The 15356-nt window shown below is 56.6% G+C and overlaps 3 protein-coding genes across 10 annotated transcripts in view; 1 reads left to right on the top strand and 2 right to left on the bottom strand.

Annotated features, from left to right (window-relative positions):
* Positions 1-4410, top strand: part of PPP4C (protein phosphatase 4, catalytic subunit) — a 16320-nt gene extending 11910 nt beyond the window's left edge. The window contains exons 3-9 of one of the 4 annotated variants that reach the window (XM_011982398.1): positions 610-661; positions 1598-1648; positions 1859-1960; positions 2462-2635; positions 2723-2849; positions 3691-3880; positions 3958-4410. In XM_011982398.1, coding sequence (XP_011837788.1) covers positions 610-661; positions 1598-1648; positions 1859-1960; positions 2462-2635; positions 2723-2849; positions 3691-3880; positions 3958-4087 — 826 coding nt within the window. In that variant the 3' untranslated portion in view covers positions 4088-4410. Of the gene's footprint in view, positions 1-550; positions 662-1597; positions 1649-1858; positions 1961-2461; positions 2636-2722; positions 2850-3690; positions 3881-3957 lie in introns of all 4 variants that reach the window. The other 3 variants (XM_011982401.1, XM_011982400.1, XM_011982399.1) reach the window with 3 other exon arrangements.
* Positions 4411-4795: 385 nt separating this feature from the next.
* Positions 4796-10938, bottom strand: TBX6 (T-box 6). 3 transcript variants are annotated; one of them, XM_011982391.1, is made up of 9 exons: positions 10883-10893; positions 10082-10247; positions 9764-9998; positions 7961-8228; positions 7711-7857; positions 7563-7633; positions 5784-5857; positions 5518-5701; positions 4796-5443 (listed from the first exon to the last, which is right to left on the bottom strand). In XM_011982391.1, the coding sequence occupies exons 2-9, from the start codon at positions 10197-10199 to the stop codon at positions 5230-5232; spliced, it is 1311 nt and encodes a 436-aa protein (XP_011837781.1). In that variant the 5' UTR covers positions 10200-10247; positions 10883-10893; the 3' UTR covers positions 4796-5229. The 3 variants fall into 3 exon arrangements, with proteins under 3 accessions (XP_011837781.1, XP_011837779.1, XP_011837780.1); XM_011982389.1 differs by having other exon boundaries at positions 7961-8324; positions 10082-10938; XM_011982390.1 differs by having other exon boundaries at positions 10082-10938.
* Positions 10939-11323: 385 nt separating this feature from the next.
* The window catches only part of YPEL3 (yippee-like 3 (Drosophila)), a 5133-nt gene continuing 1100 nt past the window's right edge, over positions 11324-15356 (bottom strand). For 2 of the 3 annotated variants that reach the window (XM_011982387.1, XM_011982388.1), the window contains exons 2-5: positions 14594-14776; positions 14445-14488; positions 14134-14242; positions 11324-11808 (exon numbers count right to left, since the gene is read on the bottom strand). In XM_011982387.1, coding sequence (XP_011837777.1) covers positions 11719-11808; positions 14134-14242; positions 14445-14488; positions 14594-14710 — 360 coding nt within the window. In that variant the 5' untranslated portion in view covers positions 14711-14776 and the 3' untranslated portion in view covers positions 11324-11718. Of the gene's footprint in view, positions 11809-14133; positions 14243-14444; positions 14489-14593 lie in introns of all 3 variants that reach the window. The other variant, XM_011982386.1, reaches the window with a different exon arrangement.

Below are 15356 nucleotides of genomic sequence, written 5' to 3'. Positions count from 1 at the left end.
ACGCACCACCACGCCTGGCTAATTTTTGTATTTTTAGTAGAGATGGGGTTTCACCATGTTGGTCAGGCTGGTCTCGAACTCCTGACCTCGTGATCTGCACACCTCGGCCTCCCAAAGTGCTGAGATTACAGGTGTGAGCCACCGTGCCTGGCCAAGAGCGCATTACTTTGAAGGTGCATCCACTGGTGGGCCTGTCCTGGGCACCTACCCTTGTGTCTGGATAGCCTGGGAAAAGGGCTCTGTGATTGGCCAAGAGTTACTTAAACTCTGCTGTGGAGAGGATGGGGAGACCCGCCTCCCAGGAGTGAGTCCTGGATGCGGAAGAGGGAGCAGCAGGGGGAGTCAGGGCTGGAAAAGTCCCAGCCTTCTCAGAAGGCCTGGAACGCTGGAATAAGAGCTTGGACTTTGTCCTTTTGGCAGCAGGGAGCCACGGAAGGGTGTTGCATGCTGGAGGGCTGTGGCCAGCCTGTTCTGGGGAGACTGTACGCTTCACTCCTGCCCCCTGGAGGTTCGAGAACCACCTCATATCCTCCCCTCCCTGCCAAAAAAGGTCAGGAATTGGGCTGGGCTGGCCTGGCTGTGGTGACCCTGGTCTTCTCCTGTCTCCAGAGAGATCTTGGTAGAGGAGAGCAACGTGCAGAGAGTGGACTCGCCAGTCACAGTGAGTACCTGCTGTCCCTGCAGAGCCGGGCCTGGTCTTTTAGGCACATGGACTTTCCTCTTCATCTTGGGGGCTCTATAAGCCCACCCCTAAGCCTCTTTTGTCTGTCCTTTCCCTCATCTTCAAGGGAGCACTGTTATAAGAAGTGGGGGTTGCTGTGCACGATGGCTCACACCTGTAATCCCAGCACTTTGGGAGGGCAAGATGGGCACATCACTTGAGGTCAGGAGTTCAAGACCAGCCTGGCCAACATGGTGAAACCCCGTCTCTACTAAAAATACAAAAATTAGCCACGTGTGGTGGCAGGTGCCTGTAATCCCAGCTCCTTGGGAGGCTGAGGCAGAAGAATCGCTTGAACCTGGGAGGTGGAGATTGCAGTGAGCCGAGATCGGGCCACTTCCCTCCAGCCTGGGTGACAGAGGGAGACTGTGTCTCGAGAGAAAGAGAGAGAGAGAGAGGAAGGAAGGAAGGAAGAAAAAAAGGAAAGAAAGAAAAGAAAGAAAGAAAAAGAAAAGAGAGAAGAGAAGAAAAAGGAAAGAAAGAGGGGTGTGGGAAGGGACTTTGGATTTGTTAGTGGAGATTCTTGGCCAGGGCAGAAGGACTCCTATTTGGTGAGTGATTCTGCTCACATGTCTCCAGGGCTCTGTGTTAGTAACTTGATTCTGGGTACTTTGAGGGGAGTGGAGAGAGGAGGGGGCCGGGACATCTACCTGGAAGGACTTAGTTCTAGCTCTTGCCTACAGAATAGTTGGTACTCCACATGGAACAGTGGGTGTGTTTCTGGAGCAGACTGACTTGGGGTGGGAGAGAATTTTGGCCCTAGGAAGCAGAAGTGTAGCCAAGAGCAATAAAGCTCCCTAAAGCAGCAGGTGTTTGGAGGGTCGTCCCTGGCAACTCCCACTGCTCGAGTTCCAATCCCCCCTTCCTGCTCCCCAGGTGTGCGGTGACATCCATGGACAATTCTATGACCTCAAAGAGCTGTTCAGAGTAAGTGTGTGGCCAATACTGCGAAATGTAACGGGGATGACTAGAAGACCCCTTTAATCGAGGGTGGGAGCCTTAATTTGGGGGCGTGGAGTGGGGGCAAGAGGCCCCGAGTTAGATGGGCAGTTGTGGAAGAAGGGCCTCTGCTGGACAGAAACAGGTAGGGGGTAGGGGACTGTTTAGGACAGGGCAAAACTTTCTACTTCCCCACAGGTGGGTGGCGATGTCCCTGAGACCAACTACCTCTTCATGGGGGACTTTGTGGACCGTGGCTTCTACAGTGTCGAAACGTTCCTCCTGCTGCTGGCACTTAAGGTGGTAGTCCCCGGCTTCTGCACCCCCAACCTGGGCCACCTCGGGTCGGGCCTGTCTTAGTCCATTCCACCCTCATCTCCTACTGTGGCCAGCCCCACCTTGGAGCTGTGTCACTGATGATGGACCGATTCTGCTTTTGGGGGTGGTCAGAGACTTGGGGGTGGTGGTGGTGAGGCCACTGGGGCAGCATTCTGGGAGGGGCAGAGGCTCACTGTTGCGAATGTGGCAGGTCATTAAAGGGCCTGGGTGCCTTGCTTAGGGACCCAGTCTGTGTCTGGCAGGTGAAAGAAGAGCCATTAGGTTCATAGTTGATGGGGATGGGTCAGGTTTACATTCTCTGGAGGGGTCCTGCAGGCCTGGGAGGTGGCTGATGCCACACGATCAGGCGAGAGGTTCCAGGAGTGTGCTGGGCAGTGGTTGTGAGGATGGCATGAGGAGGTCAGAGAGGGATGTGTGGAGAGACCGTCTAGGCGCCAGCCCCGGCTTGGTGGCCACCCCCAGGTTCGCTATCCTGACCGCATCACGCTCATCCGGGGCAACCATGAGAGTCGCCAGATCACGCAGGTCTACGGATTCTACGATGAGTGCCTGCGCAAGTACGGCTCGGTGACTGTGTGGCGCTACTGCACCGAGATCTTCGACTACCTCAGCCTGTCAGCCATCATCGATGGCAAGGTAGGCCAGCTCAGGGCTCCATGGGACGGGGAGAGGAGGGGGGCTCCAGGCCTCAGCCCCGCCCTCTTTCCTTGCTGTCCCCTGTAGATCTTCTGTGTGCACGGGGGTCTCTCCCCCTCCATCCAGACCCTGGATCAGATTCGGACAATTGACCGAAAGCAAGAGGTGCCTCATGATGGGCCCATGTGTGACCTCCTCTGGTCTGACCCAGAAGGTGAGGGCATGTGGGCAGGGGCAGACAGGGACAGCCAGGAGGGGTTGGGAAAGAGAGGGAGCAGGGCTGGCCTTCACTGGCATCTGTCCTCCACCTACCAAATGGCTGGAACCCTGGAGGTTGAGCAGGGAGGCCTGCATGACAGATGCTTTGAACGCACAGTGGCTTGGGGCATGGCTCAGAGGGCTGTAGAGGACAACTAAGTCATTGCTCCCTGAAGTGAAGGGATCTTGGAACATGACAGCAGCTTCTTCAGAGGTCAGAACCCCAGAATGATAGCACCCTGAGACCCCTCATTTTGTGGGTTCTCCACTAGTGTAGAGCAGAGCTGAGATTTAAAGTCAGGTCTTCTGAGGACCAGCCAGAGTTCTTGTCACACATACACACAGGCACACGCGCACACACACACTCTCTGTCTGCTCCATCATAGCCACACGCACGTGAGGCCTCTGCTCCACAGCCACACACACACAGACACACGCATACATGCAGCCACTGCTCCACAGCCACTCCCGACCACTCTGTGACAGCACTGGGTGCCCTTCTGTCTTTGGGAGCACCCCTTTCACTCCTGTGTACTGTTTGGCCAGGGATTATATGATCACTGTCATTATGAGGGGGTCCCAGCCATTGGGCATTCTTTCTCCTCTGGAGCTCATCTGCCCCTACATTTGCTGTCCTGGTCCCCACCATCCCACAGACCATATTCAGGCCCCATGCTCTGGTTCCATGGGCCTCTGGTGGACTTGGGGAGGGGCCAGGCTGCTCACCCTCAAGGGGCAGTGCTGGCAGCCGGAGAAGCCTGAGGATATCCCTCTCCATCCCTCCCTTGCCCCATCAGACACCACAGGCTGGGGCGTGAGCCCCCGAGGGGCTGGCTACCTATTTGGCAGTGACGTGGTGGCCCAGTTCAATGCAGCCAACGACATTGACATGATCTGCCGTGCCCACCAACTGGTGATGGAAGGTTACAAGTGGCACTTCAATGAGACCGTGCTCACTGTGTGGTCGGCACCCAACTACTGCTACCGGTGAGCCAGCTGGGCCGGGCTGGGAGGGGCGGGCATCTGAGCCGAGCTGCTTCTGACCCTGCTGCCCCGCCTTCCAGCTGTGGAAATGTGGCAGCCATCTTGGAGCTGGACGAGCATCTCCAGAAAGATTTCATCATCTTTGAGGCCGCTCCCCAAGAGACACGGGGCATCCCCTCCAAGAAGCCCGTGGCTGACTACTTCCTGTGACCCCCCCCGGCCCCTGCCCTTACAGCCCTTCTGGCCCTCGGACCACTGTGACTCTGCCTTCTTCCTCAGACGGAGGCTGGGCGTTGTGGGGGGAGCTATCCCGACTCTGCTCTTCCCCAAGAGGGTGCTTCGAGGGTGAGGACTTCTCTGGAGAGGCCTGGAGACCCAGCTCCATGTTCCTCCTCTCCTCTCTCCCCACTTGAACCATGAAGTTTCCAATAATTTTTTTTTCTTTTTTTCCTTCTTTTTTCTGTTTGTTTTTAGATAAAAATTTTGAGAAAAAAAAAAGAAAAAAAAAATTCTAATAAAAGAAGAAAAATGGTCTTTGGGTTTTTGCCAGACTTGGTTGGGAATGCATAGGGTTGCTGGCCTGGGACCTGGGGTGGACCTCAGGGCCTTGACTGCCTCAGGGCCCCGACCTGCCAGGAGGGCCAGGCTCAGGCCAGTCAGCTTGCCCAGGGCCTCCAGGGGCCACTGCCCGCTGGCTTCCCCAGCGCTAGGGAGAGGGCTCTGTTCTCATGGCAGCCTTATTAACAGCATCACGAGATTCTGATTTCTCCATTTTTCTGAAGAGATGGGCCTAGAGAGCTGGTAGATTTCGTGCTAGGTCAGGCAGCTGGAAACACAGGTTTAGATCTGGGTCTGGGTCTCCTAGCAAAGCCTTTGCTCACCCAGCCCCGCCCAGGGCCAAACACAGGAGCTTCAATGTTTCCTGAGCATGGATGGCTTTTGAGTTTTATTAACAAAAATACTCTGGTCCCAGAACAACAGACTGGTGTGGCCTGCACTAGTGGTGTGGGGGTGGGGATTGAGCCCCCCCCCCAAGAGCTCACAGGGGGACCCGGTAGGTGGGGATACTGGTCTGTAGCCCCATTTGGCCAGGCAGAGCCCCTTCCATTCACACGGAGGTGAGAGCCGGGAAGGGGAAGCAGGCCCCAGCTGGACTCCCAGCAGCCTTGGTTGGGCTTTGAAGCCAGAGCAGGGTGGGAGTGAAATCAAGGTGTGAAGTTGTGGGGGGGGAGTGGGCAGGCCCAAGGCAGCCATTTGGTGTGGGGGATGGGGCTGGTGGAGGTGAGGGGGCTCCAGGGCTGGGGGAAGGGAGCAGGAGGTTTGTGATGGAGGCAGAGGGGCCCAGCAATGGCTCAGTACATGGGTTTGGAGCCCACATCCAGATAGCCCCCAGGCCCGGGGTATGGTAAAGGGAAGGGGCCCCCTTGGAGAAAGTGCGGGGCAAAGGGTGCCGCCGGTGGAGCCGCTGGGTACCCGGAGCCCCCTGGCCCGGGCGGCAGCTCCAGAAATGCAGCCGAGTAGGGGGCTGAGCGCCCAGAGTCTGGAGCCTCCGGGAAGCTGGGGCTCCTGACATAGGAGAGAAGGATGTCAGAGCAGTGCCGAGGGTCCCACAGCCCCGCCTGGTCCCCTGTCCCACTCACCTGGTGGGAAGGTGACTGGGGGCCCCGTGGAAAGCCGCAGGGTGCATGAGGTAGGCCTCGGCACTGGGGCCACCACACGGAGGTGCCAGGGCAGTGGTGACTTCCCCAGGGGCTGAGGCCTGTTCTGGGTCTGATTCATGAATGTCTCCACCCAGAGTGGAGTCGCAGGGACCACCTGGTGTTTCTGGGGAGAGGGAAGGGAGAGGTTGGGCTAGGGAGGATCCGTGTGTCAGGCCTGGCCCCATCGCCATCGGGACTATACTCACCTCCGCTCCCATAGGCCTCTGTGGCTGCTGGCTCTGGGCCCCGCAGTTTCCTCTTCACACGGGCATCTCGCTCCCTGGGAAACAGTGGTGGTGATGATGATGACGGTGATGGCCATGGTGATGGTAATAACAGTACTTACCCAGTGCCAGGCATTTCACCCTCCCAGGGACCCTGTCGGGTAGGGGCCATCATTATACCCATTTTACAGATGAAGAAACAAGGCCAGAAAATTAAATAACTAGGAAGTGGCAGAGCTGGAATTTTGTCCCTGCTCAAGCTTGTCCATGCTTTACTATTGTGTTTACTATCAATGGAAACTCCTTCCCAGAGGCAAGGCCAGGGCACGGCCTCACCTAGCTCATCCTTCTGCCCCATCTCCACTCTGAGCCTCTGTCTGGAATCCTCTTCTGTCCCCTCTTCACCTGCTGAACCCATCCTTTTTCTTTTCATTTTTAAAATTTGAGATGCGGTCTTGCTATGTTGCCCAGGCTGGAGTGCAGTCTGGAGTGCAGTGACATGGTCACAGCTCACTGCATCCTCCGACTCCTGGGCTCAAGTGATCTTTCCATCTCAGCCTCCTAAAGCGCTGTGACTACAGGCATGAGCCACCAAACCTATCCTTGCCTTAGTGCAAGCGCAAGTTCCTCAAGGAAGTCCTCCCTGATCTCCGAGAGCACACACCCCTCCCTCATAACATCTGTCACAGTTATGAGACAGTTAAATGCAAATGCTTTTGCATTTGATGGAGTGACTCCTTGGTTCATGTCTGTCTCTTCTGACAAACTGGAAGCTCCTTGAGGGCAGGGGCCAGCTCTGAGGGGCTACACTTGGAACAGTTCCCACGGCCTTATGGAACCTTTACTGTCCAAGATAACCTGGCTTCCCCTCCCCTGCCTGACTCCTACTTACTCCACTGCAGCCACGCCACAGGCACAGCCCCACCTCAGGGCCTTTGCACGTGCTGTTCCCACTCCCTAGTGTGCTTTGCCAGATGCCCACCTGGCTCCCTCCCATACTTCCTTCAGCTCTTTCTCAAGTGTCTTCTTCCTGCCAAGGCCTTTTCAGGCCTCTTATCTAATAGCTCACCCCAATCCTTTGTATCCTTTCCTGTTTATTTCTCTTCTCCTTTTTTCCTTTTTTTTTTTTTTTTTTTGTGACAGAGTTTTCTTTCTTTCTTTCTTTCTTTTTTGATACGAAGTTTTACTCTTGTTGCCTAAGCTGGAATGCAATGGCACGATCTCGACTCACTGCAACCTCCACCTCCTGGGTTCAAGAGATTCTCCTGCCTCAGCCTCCCGAGTAGTTGGGATTACAGGCGCGTGCCACCATGCCTGGCTAATTTTTGTATTTTTAGTAGAAACAGGGTTTCACTGTGTTGGCAGGCTGGTCTCAAACTTCTGACCTCAGGTGATCTGCCCGCCTCAGCCTCCCAGAGTGCTGGGATTACAGAAGCAAGCCACCGCACCTGGTCTCTCTTCTCTTTAGAATGGCTTCCTAACAGATGGCATTTTATTTATTTCTCTTGTCTGCTTGTCTGCTGTCCCCACTAGAAATCAGTTCCATCAGGGCTGGGGCTTTGGTTTACTTTGTTTGATTTATCTCCAGTGCCTGGAACTGTCCCTGGCACATAGCAGGTACTATATAAGTATTTGCTGAGTCAGTGAATGAATGTTTTTACTTACCACTGTATTCCTGACGTCCAGCACGGTGCCTGGCACACAGTGAGTGATTAATAAACATTTGTTGAATGCATGAACGAATGAATGAACAACTCCCACCTCTTACAGTTTCTGCCGTTCTCCCGGAAGCCTTTGGCAAAGGGATTGGCTGCAATCTTCAGTTGTGTGATCTGGGGACACACATCCAGGGTCAAAGCAACTGTGGTCTGGGCAGGGTGCCACCACCCCCTCAAGCAGGGGCACTCACCCGTGGGTTCTGGTAGGCTGTCACGGAGATGAATGTGGTCTCCGGGAAGCGAAAGGAAGCCATGCCCCCCCAGTGCTGGCTGCAGAGCTGAGCTGCCCGAACTAGGTGTATGCGGGGTTGGTACTTGTGCATGGAGTGCAGGATCAGCTGGGAGGGAGGAAATGGGAGTGATTCCCTGCCCTGTGCCCCAGCCTTGGCCTCCCTTCTAGCACCCCCCAACCCTATCCTAGAGTCCCAGCCTGGGCCTCACGTGGCCGTGGGGGTCCAGCGTGCTGTTGGTGAGCTTGACACGATGGAAAGACACAGGCTGCCTCATCCAATGTGCACCAGTGGCAGGAGAGTCGGGGTGAATGTAGACACGGTCGGGCAGGCGGGGCTCTGCCTTGCCGCTGGGCTCCCACCGCCGGCCCTGCCAGCGATAGCGAGCCCCGTCCACCGGAACCACGTCCAGAAGAAACAGGTAACGGGCCTCGGGGTCCAGGCCAGTGACTGACACTCGGCAGGCAGGGAACATGCGCCTGTGCAAGGGAGGGGACAGGAGAGGCCTGGTGCTACCCACTGGCCAGGGGTGGGCCCAGCACCAGTAACGGGACATAGCAGCAGGCTCCCCAGAGCTGTCAGAGAAACATCAAGGGAGGTGGAATTAGAACCCAGAGGGCAGGCCGGAGGCTGTGGCTCACACCTCTAATCCCAATACTTTGGGAGGCCAAGGTGGGAGGATCTCGAGTCCAGGAATTCAAGACCAGCTTGGGCAACACAGAAAGACTCCATCTCTACAAAAAATTAAAAAGTTAGCCAGGCATGGTGGTGCACACTGATAGTCCCAGTTACTACAGAGGCTGAGGCGGGAGGGTCACTTGAGCCTGGGAGGTCAAGACTACAGTGAGCCACAATTGCACCACTGCACTCCAGCCTGGGCAACAGGGCAAGACCCTGTCTCTGAAAAAGGAAAAAGGGCCAGGTGCAGTGGTTCACGCCTGTAATCCCAGCACTTTAGGAAGCTGAGGCGAGATCATGAGGTCAGAAATTTGAGACCCAGCCTGGCTAATATGGTGAAACACTGTCTCTACTAAAAATACAAAAATTAGCCAGGTGTGGTGGTGTGTGCCTGTAGTGCCAGCTACTCGGGAGGCTGAGGCAGGAGAATCGCTTGAATCCAGAAAGCAGAGGTTGTGGTGAGCTGACGAGATAGTGCCACTGCACTCCAGCCTGGGCAACAGAGTGAGACTCCATCTCAAAAAATAAAAATAAAAAAAAAGAACCCAGAGGGCAGAATCTTAGATCTGGAAGGTTTTCTTGTCTCATTTTACATTTGGGGAAACAGGACAGACAGGTTAAGCGATCTGTCACACAGCAGGTTAGGAACAGAGCCATGACTCCTACCCCTCAAAGCGCATTTGCAGAAGCAGGGGTGACTAACTTTCTTGCCAGGAGCTTCCTGTCCCCACCCTCCTCTCCTCCCCTGATGTCCAGCACCAGAATCTGCAGCTTTTAGATGAATTTGCTTTAGAAAAAATATACCCTGCCTGCAGTAGGGCTGAGGACTTTCCACGCTAGGGCTTGAGCTCCTGCCCTAAAGACCTCGTCTCAGGCCACACACTGACCATGTCCCTGCCTCTAGGGTGACCCTGGACCTAGATATACTGAGTCCTATTCAAGCTGCATACTGATCCCCAGTCCTGGTCAGATTTCCCTGATGCTGGTCACTGGGCTGGCCCTTGACCCCCTGTCCTTGTCTGGACACTGATCTAGGCCACACACTAACCTATAACCCAGCAGGACTTCCTGACCCTGCCCCAGACTGACCCATGACCCTTGCCATAGATTGGTCCCTAAACTCAGCCACAGACTCCACAGACTAGCCCTTAACCCTTGTCACAGAATGACTCCTGATTCCAGCCACAGAGTAACCCCTGCCCCAGGCCATAGTCAGATTCTAAGCCTAGGCAGAACTCTAGCCCCTAGGGAACCTCCCAGACCTAGCCGCTCCCCAGGGACTCTGCTTTTCCCAGGAGACCCCCACCAGAAACACGGACCCTGACCAGCCCCTCACCTCCCAGCTTTGGTGATGATCATTTCTGTTCCCACAGAGCTGAACTCCTTCCATAGCTCCCGGTTCTCCAGGCTCAGGCTGACCCCAGGGAGGGAATGAAGGGCCTCTGGAGCTGATGGGGCCGGCTCAGTGCCCATGGCAGGGGGCAGAAGGGGCAGAGGTGGGTGTGCGGCCAGGGTGCGGGGAGCAGCCTCCATCCCGGAGAGGAAGCAATCCAGTTTGGGGGTGTCCAGGTCTGGAAGCCGGGGAAGAATGAGGAGCCAGCCAAGGGCCCCAGCCTCCCTATTCTCCTACCCAGGAGCTGGTCCCAACGCTCACCGGGGTAGCGGTAGCCCTCTGCTAGGCCGGGTGGGAAGCTGGAGTCGGCCCCAGGTTGGGCGGGCCCCAGGCGGTAGCCGGCCCCCAGGGACGGGTACAAGTCTCGTGGATGGTACATGTTGTAGTTCCGTCTGGCCTCAAGTCTCGCTGCCTAGAGCCCCCGGTGCTGCGAGATGCCCCCTTTATAGCTCACAGCTCAGCCCCTTCCAGACCCAGGATCACAGCCCCTCCCCTCTTTGGGGCCCTGGATTTGGGCTGGGGTGGAGACCCCTGGGGCCTCGAAGGGGTCCAAGTAGGGGCCGGATACCTGGGTACGGTCCCCTCCTTCCCTCCCTCCCCACCCCCGGCGGCTTCATTAGCCTCGACCCCCTGCCCCCTCATTACATAATTAACTCCTCGGCTTGATTGATCCCCGGGGCTCGGACAGGGACGCAGTTTGGCGCTTCCGGCCAGCTGGTCCCCGTTCCCACGGGGGGGAGCCCCAGCTAGGGATAAGCTGGGGGGCGGGGCATGGAGCCTGGACGGAGCCTGGAGTCCCGGGACACACCTTGGCGCCCCCAACCTCCTGGCAGGTGACCGCCCTCCGCCCCCCTTCACTTGGAGGCCGGGCCCTGGAAGCAAGCAGCATGACCAGAGGGAAAGTGCAGGCTGGAGGGATGCGGCCTGAGCTGATTTCATAGGGCACTCGGGGTCGCGAGGAGGCCGCAGCCCAGTCCCGAGCACCGTAGTCCTCCCCGGTCCCCATGCTTTAAAAAAAAACCTCCACCCTGAGCCAAGCCTCCAAGGTTCGGAGGCGCGCACAGTCCGACAGCTTCTGACGCCTCGCGGCAGGGTTTCCCAGAAGGTCCCACGCTGGGGAACCCTCGGAACTACACTTCCCGGCAGGCCCAGCGTTGAGGCGCGCCCGAAGGAGCCGGACGGACCACGCGGGGGCCGCTGGAAGTTGTAGTCCGGCCGCGAGGGGGCTGAGAGGCCGGCGACGCGGTTGCCTCCCTGGGGCGCTGTCCCTAGGCGGCGGCCAAATGCTGCAGACGAGCACACGCAGATCAGGCGAGGTCACAGCGTAGGCAGCCAGAGTGGGCTCAGGGCCTCCGCCGGCAGTGAGACCGCCCCGGTTCCTGGAGACCCAGCTTGAACGACTTGCCTATCCCATGCCCCGCCGGGTCTCAGAACCGCACAGGTCTATAGGGGCAGAAATCTCCGCTTTAGCTTCCCCTCCCCGGATTACACGCGAGCCTGAGCTGTCTCCACTCCATTGTTTTATTATGTACAAACGCTACAGAACGAGGGGGACAGACACGCGTGGGGTAAGAGGGGCCTGGTGGGAGGAGTTCACAGAGCAGACGGTGCACTGGGGCCAGGAGAGCAGAACACAGGCCATATCTATAGGGCAAGCGGGGAAGGAGGGGGTTAAAAACGAGATCCAAGCCAGCCAGATCGCAGGAGGTGCGGGGGCGTCGTCCCCCTTCTGTTCTCCCCCCAAGGTCACAGTGCATGCAATAAAATATATGTACAGGAGCTGGATCCGTCCTCTTCAGGGGCCCTGAGGGTCCAGAGCTCCCTTTGGGCGGAGGGAAGCCGGTGGCGCTCCCCAGCGGCCAGGCCGGGCTGGAGCCACATGCGTCGGGGAGCGGGGGTCAGTCCCAGCCGTTGTCTTTGATCATGTGGTTGAGTTCAATGATGTACTTCCCCTCTTTGTACTTCTGGCTGCTCTCAAAGGCCTGTTCCTGAAAGGAGGGGCGGGACCATCATCCCCGGAGCAACAGTCTCACCACAAGGCACAGGGGTTGGGGAGTGGACATGAGTGGCCCCATTTTACATATGAGGAAACTGTGGCGGAGGGGCAGGGCCGCGTTTCTCACAAACAGAGTAGAACTCCCTGACTCAAAGGTACTTTTCAAGTATTAATGATGGCTCCAACAGAGAAGATAGGGAAGTGGCTAAAAGATTTCACAGTTCAGGTTTGCAACTGGTGGCTTCATGGCCATTTTGGCCTACAACATGTATTATATGTGGCAAACGACATATATAAACTCTCTCTTGGACAGCAGTTTAATAAAAATAACTTTAAAGTATTAAAATATAAGTAGGCCGTGCTCACTCCAGTTTGCCCAGCCTGCCCCCAACTCCCAACCCCTCCAGTCTATGCTACCCTTTACAGTATCTGCTTGGCCTTGCAGGCACTTGAGGTTTTTTTTTTTTGTTTGTCTTGTTTTATTTTGAGAGGGAGTTTCGTTCTGTTGCCCAAGCTGGAGTGCAATGGCACGATCTCGGCTCACTGCAACCTCCGCCTCCTGGGTTCAAGCAATTCTCCTGCCTCAGCCTCCTGAGTAGCTGGGACTACAGGCACCCGCCACCACGCCGAGCTAATTTTTGTATTTTTAGTAGAGATGGGGTTTCGCCATGTTAGTCAGGCTGTTCTTGAACTCCTGACCTCAGATGATCCACCTGCCTCGGTCTCCCAAAGTGCTAGGATTACAGGCATGAACCATCATGCCTGGCCTGGCACTTGAGTTTTTGACCTCTTGTCTAGGCCAGCCCTTTATTTATTTATTATTATTATTATTATTATTATTATTTTTGAGACGGAGTCTCGTTCTCTCGCCCAGGCTAGAGTGCAGTGGTGCAATCTCGGCTCACTACAAGCTCCGCCTCCCAGGTTCACACAACTCTCCTGCCTCAGCCTCACGGGTAGCTGGGACTACAGGTGCCCACCACCACACCCAGCTAATTTTTAAAATATTTTTAGTAGAGACGGGGTTTCACCGTGTTAGCCAGGATGGTCTCCATCTCCTGACTTCGTGATCCACCCACCTTGGCCTCCCAAAGTGCTGGGATTACAGGCATGAGCCACCGTGCCCGGCCGGCCATCTCTTTGATAGAGGTCGAGTGGCCAAGCCACCTGTCCAGAGACACACAGCCAATCTGTGGCAGGGCCAGCAGTGAGCTCAGGTCAGGGCTGGCTGGCTGGCTTTGCCTGGGGCATCTACCTCACAGAGGCACCACAGCTCCAAGTGACGCCTGAAGAATCCTGTCCCTTGCAGTGTCCCAAGAGCATCTTCCTTTGCCACATCTAATCTGATCCCTGTAACAATCCTGGGCGCTAGACAGTGGCTTTATCTTCCACTGACAGATAAGGAAATGAGACTCAGGGTAGTGAAATCAGACCCTGGACAGCAGCAGTGGCAATGAGGGCTATGGAAAGAGAGGCTGGTGAACCCAACCTCCATGTTGTTGCACAGTCTGGGGCAATTTTTTCTGATACTCTGAATGACAATATAAGCTGGTGGTCAAGAGTTTGGAGTAGGCCGGGCGCGGTGGCTCAAGCCTGTAATCCCAGCACTTTGGGAGGCCGAGACGGGCGGATCACGAGGTCAGGAGATCGAGACCATCCTGGCGAACACCATGAAACCCCGTCTCTACTAAGAAATACAAAAAACTAGCCGGGCAAGGTGGCGGGCGCCTGTAGTCCCAGCTACTCGGGAGGCTGAGGCAGGAGAATGGCGTAAACCTGGGAGGCGGAGCTTGCAGTGAGCTGAGATCCGGCCACTGCACTCCAGCCCGGGCTACAGAGCGAGACTCCGTCTCAAAAAAAAAAAAACAAACCAACCAACTCAGATTCTGGTCCCTATTCTGTCACTTACCAGTTGTGCGATCTTGGGCCAGTTACCTAACATCTTTGGGCCTCCCTGTGTTCTGTAGAGATAATACTAGCTTCTACCTACAGGATCACTGCAATGATTGAATGAGATAACAGACGCCAAGCACACAACAGTGCAAGGCACATAAGCATTCAATAAATGGTGACTCTGATTATATCCTAACTCTCAAATGCAGATCCAAGTGCCTGGGAGAAGGGATGGGTTAAGAGAAAAGTTCTACAGCCCTTGCAGGGTGCAAGAGAAGAAAATGTGGTCAGGGATGAAAAGACAGTCTGACTTGTGTGAGCTAGGCCTATGCAATCTGAAAGGCTATAGGATGACTGCTTGTCAGGAGGAGGTGTTGGAAGGTCAGGTCAAAGGCTAGCCTAGGGTCAGAGGTGGCTGACTCACATATTTCCAGCCCAAAGTGGTCTTGCAGTTCTCGCAGTGGATGTCGGCGACAGCATGGAGGCCGGTCAGCAGCACCCGCTCCTCGGCTGGCCCGCAGCCCACGTTCACCCTGTGGGGACATGGGGCAGTCCCAGGGAGGGTCCTGCCATCACAGGGCCCCCCTCAAGCACTGTGCCTGTCCTCCGCATCCAAGAGATGATGCTCACAGCTTCCTGCCTGCACCAGGGAACTCTGGGAGTCTCAGCAGGATGCCAGGGGTCACAGGTCACAACAGATATCAGGGAAAGCAAGAAGGGAGGCCAGATACTCACACAGAGTTGAAGAGGTAGGCACGCCCCTGACTGCCCTGGAAGGACTAAAGGGTGGGAGGGTGGGAAGAGAGGAGGGGGTCAGGGCTGCCGGTGGGGAGCTGCCAGGCAGCCCCTATAGGTTCCAGCCCCACTGTGGCTTGGTTGGTTACCTTGGAGATGAGGTCGTCGTGGTTGGCCAGGTGAGCGCGGCAGTGGGCACAGCTATACCTCCGGTGACAATCATCCAAGTAGGCCTGAAACGTCTTGGGCTTTGAAATCCGCACCATGGCGGGGGCCGGGGGCAGTGGCCCCACGCGGGGAGCGGCCCACGGGGAGCAGAGGGAGCCCAGTGCCTGCCGGGGAGGGAGTAGGTGGGCTGTCAGGACCTGGGCCATACACATGCGAGGCACTCCCAGAGCCGTGGGGACTCACTCTGTCACACTCGGCTGCTCTCTCCTTTCCCCAGAGCCAGCAGCCTCTCGGGGACCAGAGGCGTCTCAGTTTTGACTCAGTGAGGAGGCCTCAGGTTGCATCAATGGGGAAACTGAGGCTCGGAGGAGCCCAGGGTGAGTCACCCGCCTGCTTCCGGCCTCACCCTTGCTGACCTGGCAGCTGAAGCTGGAGGAAGGGGCTTTGGAGGGCTGGGCTGTCAGTTCCCAGTTTCGGGGGAGCATGGACGGGTAGGCGCTGGTTGGTCCTTGCGACCTCATCTGGAGAGCAGTGGGGTTCACTGGGGGTTTAGGGGGTTCATCGGGGAGAGGGTCCCCCGCCTGGAGGAGGCAGGAGGCCTCGCCGTGAAGGTGGAGGGTCACCTAGCAGAGGAGGGTCTCTCACCTGCGGTCGCCGAGGCCTCCTCTACGCCCAGGGGCTCTTACCTGCATCGCGGAGCCTTACCTGGACCCCGGGGCTCACCTGGGGCGCGGGGGTGGGGGC

The sequence above is a fragment of the Mandrillus leucophaeus genome, unplaced genomic scaffold, assembly GCF_000951045.1.
Source record: "Mandrillus leucophaeus isolate KB7577 unplaced genomic scaffold, Mleu.le_1.0 Scaffold24, whole genome shotgun sequence".
NCBI lineage: Eukaryota > Metazoa > Chordata > Mammalia > Primates > Cercopithecidae > Mandrillus > Mandrillus leucophaeus.
The sequence above is the reverse complement of the archived record's forward strand: the minus strand, read 5'-3'. Positions and strand labels throughout refer to the sequence as shown.